This window comes from Apium graveolens, chromosome 11, assembly GCF_009905375.1.
Source record: "Apium graveolens cultivar Ventura chromosome 11, ASM990537v1, whole genome shotgun sequence".
In the NCBI taxonomy this organism is placed as follows: domain Eukaryota; kingdom Viridiplantae; phylum Streptophyta; class Magnoliopsida; order Apiales; family Apiaceae; genus Apium; species Apium graveolens.
The window spans coordinates 9195214-9212296 of NC_133657.1; the positions used below are offsets into that span (position 1 = coordinate 9195214).

At 35.1% G+C, this 17083-nt stretch overlaps 2 protein-coding genes across 2 annotated transcripts; both read right to left on the bottom strand.

Moving 5' to 3' along the window:
- Positions 1-109: 109 nt before the first annotated feature.
- On the bottom strand, positions 110-628 carry LOC141695321 (dirigent protein 2-like). Its single transcript, XM_074499577.1, has one exon. It carries the CDS (start codon positions 626-628, stop codon positions 110-112), a length of 519 nt encoding a protein of 172 aa, XP_074355678.1.
- A 683-nt stretch (positions 629-1311) lies between these two features.
- LOC141697406 (uncharacterized) lies at positions 1312-3934 on the bottom strand. The gene is made up of 2 exons (XM_074501770.1): positions 3425-3934; positions 1312-1949 (listed from the first exon to the last, which is right to left on the bottom strand). The coding sequence occupies exons 1-2, from the start codon at positions 3699-3701 to the stop codon at positions 1573-1575; spliced, it is 654 nt and encodes a 217-aa protein (XP_074357871.1). The 5' UTR covers positions 3702-3934; the 3' UTR covers positions 1312-1572.
- Positions 3935-17083: the final 13149 nt, after the last annotated feature.

A 17083-nucleotide genomic window follows, 5' to 3' on the forward strand; every position in this document is an offset into this window, starting at 1 on the left:
AAGAGATACGTAAAGAGATTTCGTCTTCCGACACTCAATACTCATCATCAGGTCACAAATAACTACATTCCCAGGTTCATAAGTTTATTACAGAAAGCCAAGTACTACACTAGTAATGCTTGATAGTAACATTACACTGAATAACTGAGTATGCAAGTGACATGTCCAAATAAACAGTCTCAAATGTCGCATATCCTCTTGCATATCTGAATTTCCCTGTACCTGCAACTACCGAGACTTCTCTAACGTTATCAATCTGTCGGCTAGCTCCTTGCACTTCTAATGTACTACCGTTGAATTTACTGTTGGTAAAGACAATTGATATCAAAACATGAGTGTTGGAACCATCTAATGCAGAAGTCACATATATGCCTTGTGCCCTGGCAATTTCACGGGATGCCTTATCTAGTCCTTCAGTGATGGGATCGTCAGTGCAGAATATGCTTCCGAAGCTGAAGAAGGACCAAAGGCGGCCGGGGAGGCCCGTGATAGGGATCACAGTGGCGTTGGGCCCCGCCGACCAGTCTTGGAAGTATAAGGTCATGGTGGTAGTTCTAAGCTTAGAAGCTTCAGAATGTGAACATATGAAAATGAGTAAAAGCAATGGCAAACAGAGTTTGGTGGTCATTGTCAATAGGTTTATGATGCTATTAGTATGCAAGGAATGAATTGAGATGCAAATGGTAATTGTTTGATGTTTTTAGTTGTGAATTGAGGTGATATATAATAGACTGTCAAGGGTAGAGGACAAAAAATGGGATTGCCATATCATTGGTTAGAGTAACTGTCAAAGTAGTACATGTTAGTTTAGAGAATGTCTAACCAACATGCTTGTATATGCTACCCTCAATTGTTTTCATCTAATTTATGAGCTTTCTATGCCCATTTAAGGCCCGCAGGCCCGGCCGAACTGGGCCGGGCTTTTTTCCGGATCATGCTTTTTTCCGGAACGGATTGGTTTTCGGGTTTCGGATTTTTTAACATCTCTACTTCTATCAACTATACATATAAATGGTATATACAGTTACCTGTATATTTAGAGTAAAAATGGATCAAATACTACGAATTTAACTAGGAGAGGAACAAAAAATACCATGTCAGAGAATAAAAAAGGCCAAATACCAGAAACAATTTCACACCAGAAACTTTAAAAATGCATCTTCCTAAAATGTGGTATATTAGCCCTTGGGAAATCTCTTATTCTTTGATAAAACATGAAGCAACTGACTCAAATCAGTAAACTACTCATATTGATAAACAAAGCAAATAACCTGATAAAAAGGAACCGGAAGTAAATTGGCAACATAAAGCTGAACACACAAATAATACCTTATCGGTTTTCCGTCACTTTAATATTGACAAACTCAGGGAAGGCTATGATGTTTCCTCCGCTACTATTTTTGCACTCAAATACATTTTCTTACTGTAAAGCTAGTCATATCTCTCCGGTACGAATTACAGGTGGTCCCACATAACAAAATCTAAGGATTGGTAAAATTGATATAGAGAACTCCAAAGATTGGTAACATTGATATAGAGAACTCCACTTTTTGACACCGGGTATTACTTAAGTCACATGTTCTTCCCATCAGAATGTGATGAACCTTCAACAATAGACTGCAACTGATTTCGAAAGCTTTGGTTCTCTTCCTGCAACCGACAATGTTCTTGGAGAAAACCTTCAGACTGACTTTTGAGAGCCCCTAAACTGGATTCAGCAGATTTTACCTCTTTGTCTTTCGAGGCACATTCCAATTCTAGCTCTTTGATCTTTGCCCTCAAAGTAGAAATCTCTTCACCTAAACCTTTCACTTCCTCTACACCACTCTTGTTATCCTCGAAACTACGATTTTGTTTCTTTGCAGTTTCCATGGTTTTTCTAAGCAGGCGAAGTTCCCTTATATAATGGTGTAGTTTATCTATCATAAAAGATAAAAATAGCGAGAATCCTGCATGTACAAAAAATTCCAAATCAATGTGCAAACACAAATTAGTCAAACTCAATAAATTAATCTTTGTTTCTCCACCCATATAAATAGGCATAGAAGTATATTAAACTATAAGCTGTGTTCAATTTATAATTCAATAAATGACCAATAGATAATTGGTATATCTTGTACAATATAACAGCATTCAGAAAACATGCCAAAAGGAAAATTTTCGGTTGACACTCAGAGGACTAATTTTGTCGACCAGTAACAGATTACTGATGCACAGAGCTTCCCAGGTAAAATATTTGACCAAAAAAAAACAATGTGAATTTAAAAAAATAAAGATCATTTTACTATTGGGGAATTTAAGAGATGCGTTCATAATCCTTACTATTTTAATGTGTCATAAGATGTCCTAATTTTATTTTAAGCCCGCTACACCAATATTGGTCCAAATCTTCATCTCAAGAAATATGCGGCTCTTCAAATATTAGCTGAGGTTATTAAGAATATTTATAGCTTATACAATAATTGAAAACACATAATCTTTCCATCATTTCCTCCGATAAGAAGATTACACTAGGTTAGTGGGAACTTGAAGTGAAAAATAATTTTAAGCCGCCCTAAAATATTAGCAGGGGTGATTCTCACCTAACATTGGTACATAACCATCACAAAGGATTAAGCCCTGTTATTTTACTAGCTCGATAAGCTGTTTAGCTAGTGTATAAACTGAATTTTTGCAGACAATCTACTATGTGGTATGTACACTCTACTTGGAATAATATGATATCTATATGCTTCTCTCAGCTTATTTTATTTAGATCTTCATCCTTGATTCTATGGACCCAAGTAAGAGGCACGCCCTAATTTGAAGGAGATTATACTTCTTGATTAACAGAAATCGAAGTAAAGAGAAGACAATGCACCATGCTTTTTCAAGTGTCATGTACCAACAAGCTTTGTTCTCAAGTAAAACACATATAAATTCATTCAAAACTGGATTCAGTTATACTCACCAGACAGGCATCAACTCTGGAGCACGGAGATTATAAACACATATAAACATATGATATAATCAATTTTTAACTTTATTACAATAGTACATTGGTCAGTTATAGTAAACATGTCCTAGCGGATGAAAAATGTTTGGTCCTAATAACAAATTAAGCGGTGATGTGTAGGATGCCAATTCAGGTGTCTTATTAGACTCTTGGTTTTAAATTGTTATACTACATACATATGGAAAAATCTAAACTTCACAGTAGCTCATATTGTTGTTGTCCACATTCAATTGCATAACTATTTACTTCCGGAACCGATGCTCACAAAGGAAGAATGATTACACCTAAACTCGTAACATACAATGATCATCAGTCTGACAAAAAATAGCGATTTCCATAGAAAAATCCTAAATTAGACAAAAGAATAGAAAAACTAAAATGCACAAACAATTCACAAAAAAAATAGAGATAAAAAAAAAAAAAAGTTACCCATGAGAGAAGCTTGGAGCATATAATTAGCGAGGAGAATCTGATCAGTGGGATTAAGAGATTCAAGAGGACGTGTCTGAATGTCTCTAACAGCATAAACATAGTACATCATTATAACAAACAGTGTGGCGGCTACAGATTTAACAACAAGTGGGGCCCTTCCTCGTTTAGCACGATCAATACCCATGATCAGAAGCTTTCGAAGTGGGTTTCTGAATAAGAGTAACATGATGGAAGCCATTTCGGACAACATCAACGTGAACAACAACTGAATCATCTTGTGCTTGTGTTCTTTAAATTAATTAATTAATTAACCTAGAAAAGAAATAAGATGGAGAGGGTATGTGTATATATAGGGAGGATAGATAGATTCAGAGGAATCTAGAAGGGTTGGGTTGGTTTGGGTTTTGAATGACGATGGGATTAGAGATTTGATTTTGGGGGTAGGTTTTGCGTGTGTGCCGACGTGCTTGATTACGAGTTTTTTTGGTGTGTGTTCTTGTATTGTATACACGCAGGATGGGTCAACACGTGCCTTTCTGCTTTATGGACTTTCGTTTTAATTGATTACACTAATTTTTTACGAATTTTTTTTATAAAAAAATACCATTTATTCAATTTTTTTAATCAAAATACCTTGTTTTTAGAAAAAAATAGAAAATTTCATCATTTGAAACATAACCAAATCAAATATATAAAAGCACGGTCAATGGAAGATATGATATACGTCACATTTCCTTCATTCGAAAGAATCTCGAAAGGCCTCGACTTGTCTGTGAATATGTGTAAACGAAATATAATTTTAAATAAATTATAATACATAATACCAAATATTCACCATTTGAAGTCACTTTTATTTTATAAAAAAATATTTTTGATGTCTTGAACTCAATCTTGTTTAATTATATTCATAAAACTTCTGGTTTGTAAATTAAATGGTTGTTCAAAAAATTCAAAGACAAGACATGCTATTACCAAAAAAAGATTAGTCCCAATAATGTATAAATATCATAATAAAATAAAAATAAAATTAAACACAATAATAAAATGAAAACAAATAAATAAACTGACAATATATACTACTAACGCCTCAAAATACACAAGTCATCTATCACATAATGTAATTGACCACTCTAGTTCGAAACCTCCAAGACGATCTATCTAATATAATATCTCGCCGAAGGTTTAAAAAACATAAATATACTGAAAGTAGGTTATCCCAAATTCTTTTCGGTCTTCCTTTTCTTCTCACACTCGGTAACACTAAACCTTCCACCCTGTTAGGTAATGAATCACACACAGAAAGGGGGGTGAATGTTTTTTTCTGATTTTAGGCTTTTCTTGAAAGATAATGGTTGAACAAAGTAAATTAAATCTTGTATAGAAAAGTGTTCATGCAGAAATTAAACTTGCACAAAATAAAGAACACAGATCTTCAAAACTCACTTAATTTTTGTATTAAAAATTAAGATGTTTTGCTACAAAATTTCTAAGCTCTTCGAAGTTAAAGAGCTCAGCTTATTCTCAAGAGTGTTACAAGAATTTAGATCTAAATTGTTACAACTAACTAGAGGACCGGTGTTAACTTTATAACTCAGTTAACTGCTGGTTTACACAGTGGATAATAAACATGCTATTAACTTTTCTAAACTGTCACTTGTCATTTCTATTTATACAAAAGCAAATCTTCCATTTCTGGCTTAGCATATCTTTAGCATCCCGTGTTTACTTTAATTTTCCTCTGTCAGTTAATCTTTGCCATTGAACTTAATAACTCAGTTCACCGTTGTTGGATTGTTTGTTGATTGTTTATCTTGGATATTGAACTGATCTGCAATTCTGTACTTTGAGACTGTACTTCGAGATCTCCAGTTTGAATTATTAGAACACTTGATATCTCGATAAGTACAAAGGCTTATTGAGATCTCTAGTACTTCATAATGAGTTTGGCTTGTAGAGGTCTTCAGCTCATCGAGATCTCTAGCCTTCATAACTTCACTTGACTTGTAGATATCTCTGAGTTCTCGAATGGATATAGACTTGTCGATAACTCTGAGTTCTCTAGTGAAAGAATGACTTGTCGATATCTTCTTGAGTTCTCGAGTAGCTTTCCTGACTACTCTACTCCCGGTGGATATTGCTTATCCGTTAAGTAGATATATAGCTCATCCATCGAGTAGATATATAGCTCATCCGTCGAGTATTGCTCATCCGTCGAGTAGATGTTGTTCATCCATCGAGTAGATATATAGTTCATCCGTCGAGTAGATATTGCTCATCCGTCGAGTAGATATTGCTTATCCGTTGATACTCTCTGGAGTTTGAATGACTTCTCGATAAGTCATTCTGGAGTTCTCGAATGACTTCTTTATAACATTAAATCTGTGACTTGTAGAGATCTTGACTTAGAACATTTTTCTCCAAACAGATTTATTCAACTTCAAGCTTCTTCAAAATTCTTCTGAGGCATGATCTTCTTGATCTTCTTCCAGATAGAATTCTTAGGCTTGATACTGTTTTAGGAAAAAGATTTCAGTCCGCTCCTTTACAATGTTACAGACTTTAAGTGTTTCAAGTATAAAATACAAATTTAGATAACAATACAACTTACTTAGGGTTGACCCCAAACTTAACTTGATTACTGAAAATAACTGTTCATTAATCTTCTACTCAGATCATAGATGCTAATGACATTGTTAGCTCCAGTAACCTTTGACATCATCTATTATATATTACAATCTCCCCCAACTTGTTCATTATGAAATTATGCACAAGTTCTGATTTATGATGTCAAAACTTTATCTACATGCATAAACCAATCTTCCCATCTGATCTTCTTTTGTGAGTTGCATTTAGATTTACTCTTCCTTCTCCCCCTATCAAGAAAAGAATATTATTATCTGGCAATATCCATTAGCTGTTTTGGTATTTAGATATATTCTCCCCCTTTTTGACATTATCTTCAGGAAGAAAGATCCAGCTAGATGCACATTGTTCAAACTTTTGTTAATGTCCATTTAGAACACTATCAGCAGCTTCAAGCTTTAGTGAAGTCTGTAGTGATGAGTTCATCAAGTAGAATAGAATAGGAAATTCCTAAGCTTTCTGTTCTTTTGAATAAGCAGTCTCACTACTTCTCACTGCACTAGTCTCATGACTTTTAAGAGTCAGAGTAACCTCACAAGGATTGCTAAATCCAGATACTCATCTACCTCTCCTTTTTCCAGGAAGGATCATGCCTCTCTTATTTTCTGTTATTCTCTCAATCTTTTCTCACATTCTCACACGAAAGGATCAATTGTTATTTCTCCTACAGAAATAAGAGGTGGCTGAGAAGAGTTTATCTGTGATCATATGAGTAGGGGAAATCCATATAGGTCTAATCATACTCATTTCACCAGAAGAGTGAGTTCATAAACATCTGTGATTAGGGTCACACTTTGACTCACAGATTGCCTAGTGGTTTTGACAGTGTGTTGTCCTCTACTTATAGTGGGAACCTCCAATTGAATTGGAGGGGATTTGACTGGGTTACTGCCATGTGCACCAACCTCAAACCCTTGAATGTCTTGCAACATACTGGCACTTGAATGTGCTATGCTTGCCTTTCTCATGACATTATCATAGGCAATTGTACTTCTAGCTTTGGCTGCTGAGGCAACTTCTGCTAGAGTTGTGAGGGGAGTTGTTCCTCCATGAGAAACCTCCAATTGAATTGGGGAGGATTTAGATAGCTCCCCCTCAAAAGTACTACCCTCAAACCTATCAGTCTGTTAAGATTGTTTTGCACATAAAAGTGCATTAATGATATTCATGAAAAACTGATAAGTTTCCATGTTTGTGATACCATGTTTCTTTTCTCAAACCACAAAACAACTGAAAAACATTTTGGGGGTTCTGTCCTTTTGTAAAATAGGTTCCTTTTGAGAGTTATCTGAGTGGGATTGTGTTTGAGTTTATGTTTGTGTTGTTGTGCTTGGGTGAACTGTAATTTGATTTTGAAATATTTTAGCTGCAGTTTTAGCACTAATACCTGTGGATAGATTATCTGAATTCCCTGTTGTTGTCTGAGTAGATTGTGTTGGACCTATAATGCATTGAACAAAAGTATCTTTTTGGAGTTTCGTTAGACAAATACATTGTAAGATATTTTAGTTTCAAGCATTATTGCAGAGAAGACAATATTCAATATAGATATAAGCACATAGGAATCATTACACAAACAAGAGAATGCTTAGAGAAGAATTTGGATTTTCATTAATTATGGAAACAGAGTAAATTAAGACATAGATTCAACAAGTAAATCATAATCCTAACTACTCTAGTTTGGGATTCTTCTTCTCTGCCTCCAACCTCCTTGCCCTGCGCTGGTAAGCTCTGGACATGGAGTATGCAAGAGAAATGATTCTCTCCTGCAACTTCAAAGCATCAAGGCATTGCTGCTCAGCTACTCTTGCACGTCTCTCCTGCTCGAGAGAGACTTCCATTTCAAAGAAAAGGATGCTGAGTTGATCATCCCATGAGAGTTCATCAAAGATCTCTCTTGGAATATCAAAGGGGCTATAAATAACCCCCCTGAGATGAACACGGAGTCCGAAGGGATCAAAGTAAACTTGGTCTTCATCTAAATGATGAACAGGCTGATAAGCTCCATGAATAAGTCTGTAAAAGACCAGGGCATCCATTTGAGTGAGAAAGAGAGAGATGAACATGAGGTGAGTTTGAAATCAGATGTTTGTTGAGAATAGGAGAGTGATGAATGATAAAGAGTGAAGCATTTTAATATATAGAGGGAGTAAAAATAGAAACCAATAGACTCATGAGTTGCCCGGATAATAAGAGTAATAATCACATAAGCACATTTGACAGTTAGAAATGACTAGTTACTATTCCCCATGCAAGTACTCAAGAATATTAGTTTACTTTAGAGAGTGACTATTCCCCATGCAAATAAGCAAGTACTCCCTACACAAAAAGTAACTCCTCATATCAGCATTCAGTCAAATAAATTAACCACTATCAGCATACTCAAAATAACACAAATAATGTACTAGTCTACTAACATTAGACTAACCTATTTCCACATAAACAAGAAATCACATAAGCTTGTAAATGTGTCAATAAGTCAGAGAAATTAGAGACAAAGTATGTCAAAAGTATTTTTCTGAATAGAATTTATGAGTTAAATTTGTTCAGTTTTTTATACTTTTTGCTTCTTTTGATCTGTTATTTATTAACTTCATATACTGAGGATATGAAGTAATAAATATTCAGTTTACTTAGAATTTTGAAAAATTCCAAGTTCAAAATTAATCGAGAAGTCTGGGTATTTATAGTGAAAGTAGATGACTTGCCGAGAACTCAAAAATAGACATTTGGAATTGTCTATCGAGAAGTCATTTGGAGAAATGAAGTACATGTCGAGAAGTCATTTTAAATCACTCTTATAGAGAACTCAAACTTGACTTATCGAAATGTCAAATAAATACCCAGTTTGTCCCAAAAAAAATTGACTGAACTAATTCTAACTTTTACTTGAATAAATTCAAAATAAAATTAGAATGCATTTTCCAAAATTATTTTACCAAAATAATTTATCAATTTAAATTATCTCAGTTCTGAATTATTGATAAGTTAAACTTTGTACTTATAAAGAACTCTTGTGAATGATTACTACTAGAGAACTCTACAAAGACTTATGGATAAGTCATTTTGAACCTATCGAGAAGTCACTCGAGAAGTTAGTAAGTTGACTTATCGAAGACTCACTCGAGAAGTCCTAAAATGACTTGTCGAGAAGTCAATTTATACTTATCGAGAACTCAGTTCTCTAGATACTTTTGGTTATTGTAATTCTGCCTTGAGTTAATTTTACATATTAAGGATGTAAATTAATAACTAAGAAGTTTACTCAGAATTTGAAAAATTCCAAGTTAATTAAATTTGAAGAACAAATATGCAGAGATTTCTGAAATATTTATAATTCATATTTCAGTTAATTTCCAATTTAATCAAATTAACTTTGATTTACTGGAGATTAATCTGCTGCAAAACATTAGTTGAGTTCTTGTCGTAGGATGAAGAATTGAGTATTCCAATTTCACTTACAAGTCTAGTGAAAGTTGCTTCATCCAAAGGATTAGTAAAAATATCAGCTAGTTGTTTTTCTGTTGGTACAAAAATGAGCTCAATGGTACCATTAGTAGTATGTTCTCTAATAAAATAGTACCTCACATCAATGTGCTTTGTCCTAGAATGATTAACTGGATTAGCTACTATAGATATATCACTAGTATTGTCACACATGATAGGAATTTTATGTAACACTAGGTCATAATCCATTAGCTGATTTCAAGTCTTTGTCCAAGAAATTGACAGCTTCCACTGGTACTCTTTCTGTCAACCCTGCATCCAGCAAAATCTGCATCTGTGTATCCAACAGCTTCAAAACCAGTTCCCTTAGGATACCATAATCCCAAGTTTTGAGTTCACTTCAAATATCTGAAAATCCTCTTTACAGCCATTAAATGTGATTCTTTTGGATTGGCTTGAAATCTTGCACATAGACATGTTGCAAACATGATGTCTGGTCTGCTTACTGTTAAGTAAAGCAATGATCCAATCATCCCTCTGTAGCTTGAGATATCTACACTCTTGCCCTTTTTATCTTCATCCAACTTTGATGCAGTAGACATAGGTGTAGATGCAGGTGAACAATCAACCATTCCAAACCTTTTCAAAAGATCCTTGACATATTTAGTTTGGCTAATGAAGATACCATCACTTCTTTGGTTGACTTGAAGTCCAAGAAAGTAACTTAGTTCCCCCATCATACTCATTTCATATTCACTTTGCATAAGCTTGGAGAATCTTTGGCACAGCTTCTCATTAGTAGAACCAAAGATGATATCATCTACATAAATCTGAACTAGGATCATATCTTCACTATATTTCTTGTAGAAGAGAGTCTTGTCTATGGTTCCTCTAGTAAAACCATGCTTCAATAGGAAATCTGATAGAGTGTCATACCAAGCTCTAGGTGCCTTTTTTAGTCCATATAGAGCCTTGAATAACTTATACACAAAGTTAGGAAATTTTGGATCCTCAAAGTCAGGAGGTTGGTGCACATAAACTTCTTCTTCTAGCTCACCATTCAGAAAGGCACTTTTGACATCCATTTGATACACTTTAAAATTTGAATGTGCAGTAAATGCTAGAAAAATTCTTATAACTTCAAGTCTTGCAACAGGAGAAAAAGTTTCATCATAATCAATCCCTTCTTCTTGTGAGTAGCCTTTTACAACCAACCTTGCTTTTTTTTCTAGTAACTATACCATTTTCATCCAATTTGTTCCTGAACACCCATTTTGTTTCAATAATGCTTCTGTTCTTTAGTGCAGGAACTAACTTCCAGACTTTGCTTCTTTCAAACTGATTCAGCTCTTCCTGCATGGCAGATATCTAGTCAGGATCCAGTAGAGCTTCATCAATTTTTTTAGGCTCTACTTGAGACAGAAAACATGCATGTAGGCACTCATTAGCAGTTATACTTCTAGTCCTCACACCAACAGTAGGATCACCAATAATTGCTTCTCTGGAGTGACTTCTATCCCACTTCCTAGTGTGAGTTTGTTGACTTGTGCCTTCATCATTTTCTCCATTATTGGTATGACTGGTACATCCTTCTTCTCTTTCTCCCCCTGAGTTTGTACTATCAAGCTCAGGTGTTTGAGATGAGCTTCTATTACCATGATTTTCCTGTTCAGCAGACTCTTCATTCATCATTTATTGTGCATTAATTTCATCTTCTCCATCAGAATCACTGTCAGTGTTGAGGTTTTCAAATGCAAGGGCTTCAGCTTCATTATCATCAAGGCATTCCAAGCCTGTACACTTGTCATCATCAAAGGTCACATTTGTGCTTTCCATAATCTTCTTTTGATCAATCACATAGAATTTGTAGGTTGTTCTTTCCAGTGAATATCCCAGAAAAATGCTTCAAAGACCTTTGAGTCAAATTTTCCCATATATTCAGAATTGTCTTTCAAAATGTAACACTTGCTTCCAAACATATGAAGATGCTTTACAGTAGGATTTCTCTTAGACATGATTGAGTAGGGTGACTTTCCATGTGCCTTGTTAATGAGATATCTGTTCTGAGTATAACATTCAGTGTTGACAGCCTCTTCCCAGAAACTTGTTGGCAACTTGGCATCTTGCAGCATTGTTCTAGCAGCTTCAACCAATGTTCTGTTCTTTCTTTCAACTACTCCATTTTGTTGAGGTGTCCTGGAAGCTGAGAATTCTTGAACAAGGCCTTTGCCTTTACAGAATTCACTTAATGTAGCATTTCTGAATTCTGTTCCATTGTCACTTTTCAGTCTTTTCACACAATTGTAATCTTCAGCCTATTTTTCTATCTTCTTGATGTGCTCAATTATGATATATGAAGTTTCATCTTTAGAATACATGAACTCTACCCAAGTGTATCTTGAGAAATCATCCACCATCACAAGTGCATATCTGTTCCTTAAAATTGATAAGACATTTACCGACCCAAACAAGTCCAAGTGAATAAGTTACAAGGGTGCACTAATAGAATTCACAGTTTTTGACTTGTGACTAGATCTTTTCATCTTTCCTTTCTGACAAGCTTCACAGACTTCAGCTTGGGCATGTCTCTCACTAACTCCTTTTTGACTAAGTTGTTAATTGCCTTGAAATTCAAGTGAGACAACTTCTTATGCCATTGCTTGCTTTGTTCTTCTGATGCCTTGGTGTAGAAGCATCAAATACCATCCTTATTTATTGAGTCCAAGTCTACAACAAACAAGCTTCCATTCCTTGCTCCTTTCAGAGCAATTTCACCAGTTTTCTTGCCGATAAAGGTGCATTCTTCTTTGTTGAATAAAACTTCAAAGCCTTTGTCTACAAATTGGCTAACACTGAGAAGATTCACCTCAAGAGCAGCTACTAGTGCTACATCATCAATGACAACATTTTCAGAAACAATCTTGCCATATCCCATTGTGAATCCTTTGCTGTTGTCTCCAAAGGTCAACAATGGGCCAGCTTTCTCCTCAAACTGTGATAGCAGGGCCTTATCACCTATCATATGTCTGGAACATCCACTGTCAATGATCCATATGATATTCTTCACTTTGCCCTGCACACAATGAGATTCAGGTGTGTTTAGTAACCCAAGCAGTGTTGGGTACTTTCTTCTTGTAAACTGATTTAGCAGAAGTAGAGTGATTTGTTTCAGATAAAATAGAGTTCATGGTGTGCAGTTTCCCTTTCTGATGTAGACTCAATTTGTGTTTCTTTTAGGTCTACTCTCAATTTGTGACAACTCTTCATCACTTTCAAGTTACAAGGGATGCAATCAAACTTATCACAGATTGAGTAGGGATCATCTAAATCTGCTTCATTATATTTGCAAGTTCCTTCAGTTGGCTTACTAACACCCTTTTTACAAAGATGAGTTAGATGATTTGTAGAATTACATAATCCACACTTCTTGCCAGGAATATCTGCAATATAGGGCAGATTATTGCTTTTGTTTTTCCCCATTCTTCCACTTCTATTTTTCTTCTTCTTTCTTGCATCTTCAATCTTGGTTTCTTTAAGAGGAATCTTGGTACTTTGGTTGTCCATAAGATTTTTTCAGCCTTGGAAGATTGAATTAAATTTGCATTCTTCTTTTCATTATCCTCATCTGCAATTTCTTGCTTGATAATCAATTCTTCTTCACTGAAGTTTACCTCACAAGTCTTAAATACTGGTGACCCAATATTTTTCAGCGTTGCTGGAACGTTTTCACTCTTGGTTGCTTTTCCTCTGTCACCAGTGTTTTTCTTCTTGTTGTTTAAGGTATTATAATCAAGACCAATGGCAATATTTGCACATGGTTTATTTTTCTCATGGTACTGACCAACCAATTCAGATGCATTCTTGAAGGACTTCAACTTTACTTCACTTTTCTCCAGTTTTTCTCTCAGCACAGCCTCAATCTCATTTGCACACTTAAGCTTGTTTTTCAGATAGCCATTTTCTTATTTCAAGGCTTCAAGCTCCACAGTCAACAATTCAGCTTTTTATTTTTCACTTTCAAGCTTCTCATTTAACTTTGTTAATCTGCTAACTTCTTTATTAAAAGCAACCATGCTTGTATGAATGTGAAACATTTATGTGCTCATCTTTTCAACAATTTCCTTATATTGATTCACATTTAAATCAGTGGAGATAAGAGTTGGTACCTGTGATTTAGATAAGGATGATTCTCCTTGCTCTAAAACCATGAGTGTATAGTTTCCAAGTTCTTCATCTTCATCATTCTCAGAGTCATCCCAACTTTTACCTTCTGCAATATAAGCTTTACTTTGTTGTTTCTTCAGAAAAGCTTCATACTTTGATTCAAGTTCAAGATAAGCCTTATCCTTCTTTGCCTTTTTGGGTTTCCTGCATTCTGTAGCAAAGTGGCCTAGTTCATCACAGCTGAAGCACCTTATATTAGATCTGTCAACAGATCCATTTTTGTAACCACTTTTGCTATCAGGATTGTACTTCCCTTTCTCTTTCCAGCTGTTGTTTTTGTTGAAGGATTGTCCGTTATTCCTGAAGTACCTTGTCTTCTTTACTTTAATGTTAGAGAATTTTCTAGCCAGATAGGCCATTGACTGATCTAGCTCATCCAGTTCTTCAAAAGTATAGTACTCATCCTTTTTCAACTCTAGTATGACTTGCTCCTATGAATCAATTGTTATCTGGTCACTTATTGAGGCAACTGAGATATGAGAACTTGGTTCATCATTGGATGTTTGGCCTTTATTTACTATTAAAGCACTTGAACCATCTACAACACGTCCTTGGTCAGATCTCAACGATTGCCTTTGAATCATCTCCAGTTCATAGGTTTTGAGAATTCCATATAGAACTTCCAGAGTTATCCTGCTCAAGTCTCTCCCTTCCCTAATTGCTGAGATTTTCTGTTCCAAATGATGAGGAAGAGTAAGCAAGAACTTTAGATTCACCTCTTCAGCTTCATAGTACTTGGCATGAAGCTGCAAGTCATTTACCAGCTTATTAAATCTTTCAAACACTTCAGTAATGCTTTCCTTGGGCTTAGCCATGAAACCCTCATACTGTGAAATCAGTATTCTTCTTTGATTAGATCTAACTTCCTCAGTTCCTTCACAGAGTATTTCAATCTTCTCCCATATTTGCTTAGCAGTGTCGCAGTTGACAATGTTGTTGTACATCACATTGTCAAGTGACTCAATCAATATCAATTGTAAATTGCTGTCCAGGGAGACTTTTTCCTTTTCATGGTCAGAATACTCAGCTGGATCTTTAGAAGCATAATGAGCTGGTATGACCATGTCTCCATCTGTAGATTCCTCAACTCTTACCATAGGAGTGAAGGGTCCATTCCTGAGAATCTGAACATAGAGTGGATTGGCCATCTTGATAAACAACAAAATTTTCTTTTTCCAAAGAGTGTAGTTAGCTTTGTCAAAGGTAGGAATTTTGATGCTACTGATTTTCTGTATATTCATTCTTCCATGATCTTGAATCTATATTCTGTCAGATTTTGCTCTTATACCACTTGTTATGTAATGAATCACACATAGAGGTGGGGGGTGAATGTGTTTTTCTGATTTTAGGCTTTTCTTGAAAGATAATGGTTGAACAAAGTAAATTAAATCTTGTATAGAAAAGTGTTCACGCAGAAATTAAACTTGCACAAAATAAAGAACACATATCTTCAAAACTCACTTAATTTTTGTATTAAAAATTAAGATGTTTTGCTATAAAATTTCTAAGCTCTTCGAAGTTAAAGAGCTCAGCTTCTTCTCAAGAGTGTTACAAGAATTTTGATCTAAATTGTTACAACTAACTAGAGGTCCAGTGTTAACTTTATAGCTCAGTTAATTGCTGGTTTACACAGTGGATAATAAACATGCTATTAACTTTTCTAAACTGTCACTTGTCATTTATATTTATAGAAAAGCAAATCTTCTATTTCTGGCTTAGCATATCTTTAGCATCCCGTGTTTACTTTAATCTTCCTCTGTCAGTTAATCTTTGCCATTGATCTTGCACACACTTTAAGATGCTTTTTGTAGACTTATCAATCCAGCTGTTGGATTGTTTCTTGTGTTTATCTTGGATATTGAACTGATCTGCAATTCTATACTTTGAGACTGTACTTCGAGATCTCCAGTTTGAATTATTAGAACACTTGATATCTCGATAAGTACAAAGGCTTTTTGAGATCTCTAGTACTCCATAATGAGTTTAGCTTGTAGAGGTCTTCAGCTCATCGAGATCTCTAGTCTTCATAACTTCACTTGACTTGTAGATATCTCTGAGTTCTCGAATGGATATAGACTTGTCGATAACTCTGAGTTCTCTAGTGAAAGAATGACTTGTCGATATCTTCTTAAGTTCTCGAGTAGCTTTCCTGACTTCTCTACTCCCGGTGGATATTGCTTATCCGTTGAGTTGATATATAGCTCATTCATCGAGTAGATATATAGCTCATCCGTCGAGTAGATATTGCTCATCCGTCGAGTAGATATTGTTTATCCGTCGGTACTCTCTGGAGTTTGAATGACTTCTCGATAAGTCATTCCGGAGTTCTCGAATACTTCTTTATAACATTAAATCTGTGACTTGTAGAGATCTTGACTTAGAACATTTTTTTCCAAACAGATTTATTCAACTCCAAGCTTCTTCAAAATTCTTCTGAGGCATGATCTTCTTGATCTTCTTCCAGATAGAATCCTTAGGCTTGATACTATTTTAGGAAAAAGATTCCAGTCCGCTCCTTTGCAATTTTACAGACTTTAAGTGGTATAAGTACATAATACAAATTTAGATAATAATACAACTTACTTAGGGTTGACCCCAAGCTTAACTTGATTACTGAAAATAATTGTTCATTAATCTTCTACTCAGATCATAGATGTTAATGACATTGTTAGCTCCAGTAACCTTTGACATCATCTATTATATATTACACACCCTACACACCGGAACTGATATACGTCTCCTCCGTACATGTCCAAATGATCACAGTCTAACTTTACTTAATTTTTTTAATTATAGATGCAACTCGTAATTGTCTTCTGAAAAGGTCAATCAGTAATCTATCTAACATGGTTTAGCCACAAATCTAACGCGATATCCTCATTTCCTCTACCTCTAGTCCGAGCTTTTGGGCCTTCTTTACCGCTAACACTCAACCTTATACAATAAAATTGGTGTAATTGTCATTTTAAATCTTCCTTTTAATTTTAAAGGGACCTTTTTATCACAAAATACTACTAAAGCAACCATCCACTTTAACCATCTGGATTGAATACGATAAGTTACCAACTTTATCTTTATGAATCATAGATACCAAATACTTGAAATTTTCCTTTGGAACTAATAAATGCTCCTCCAATTCTAACATCAATCCCTCTTTATCTGGTTCATTACTAAAATTACAACACAAATATTCAACTTTTGAAAGGCTAACACGGAATTCCGAAGTCTCGAATGTCTCTCCATTGTTCTAACTTCTCATTAATCACCGACTTGTCTCTTTAACAATAACTATGCCCTCCGTAAAAGCATACATCTGTACATCATTCTGAATTTCTCTAATGA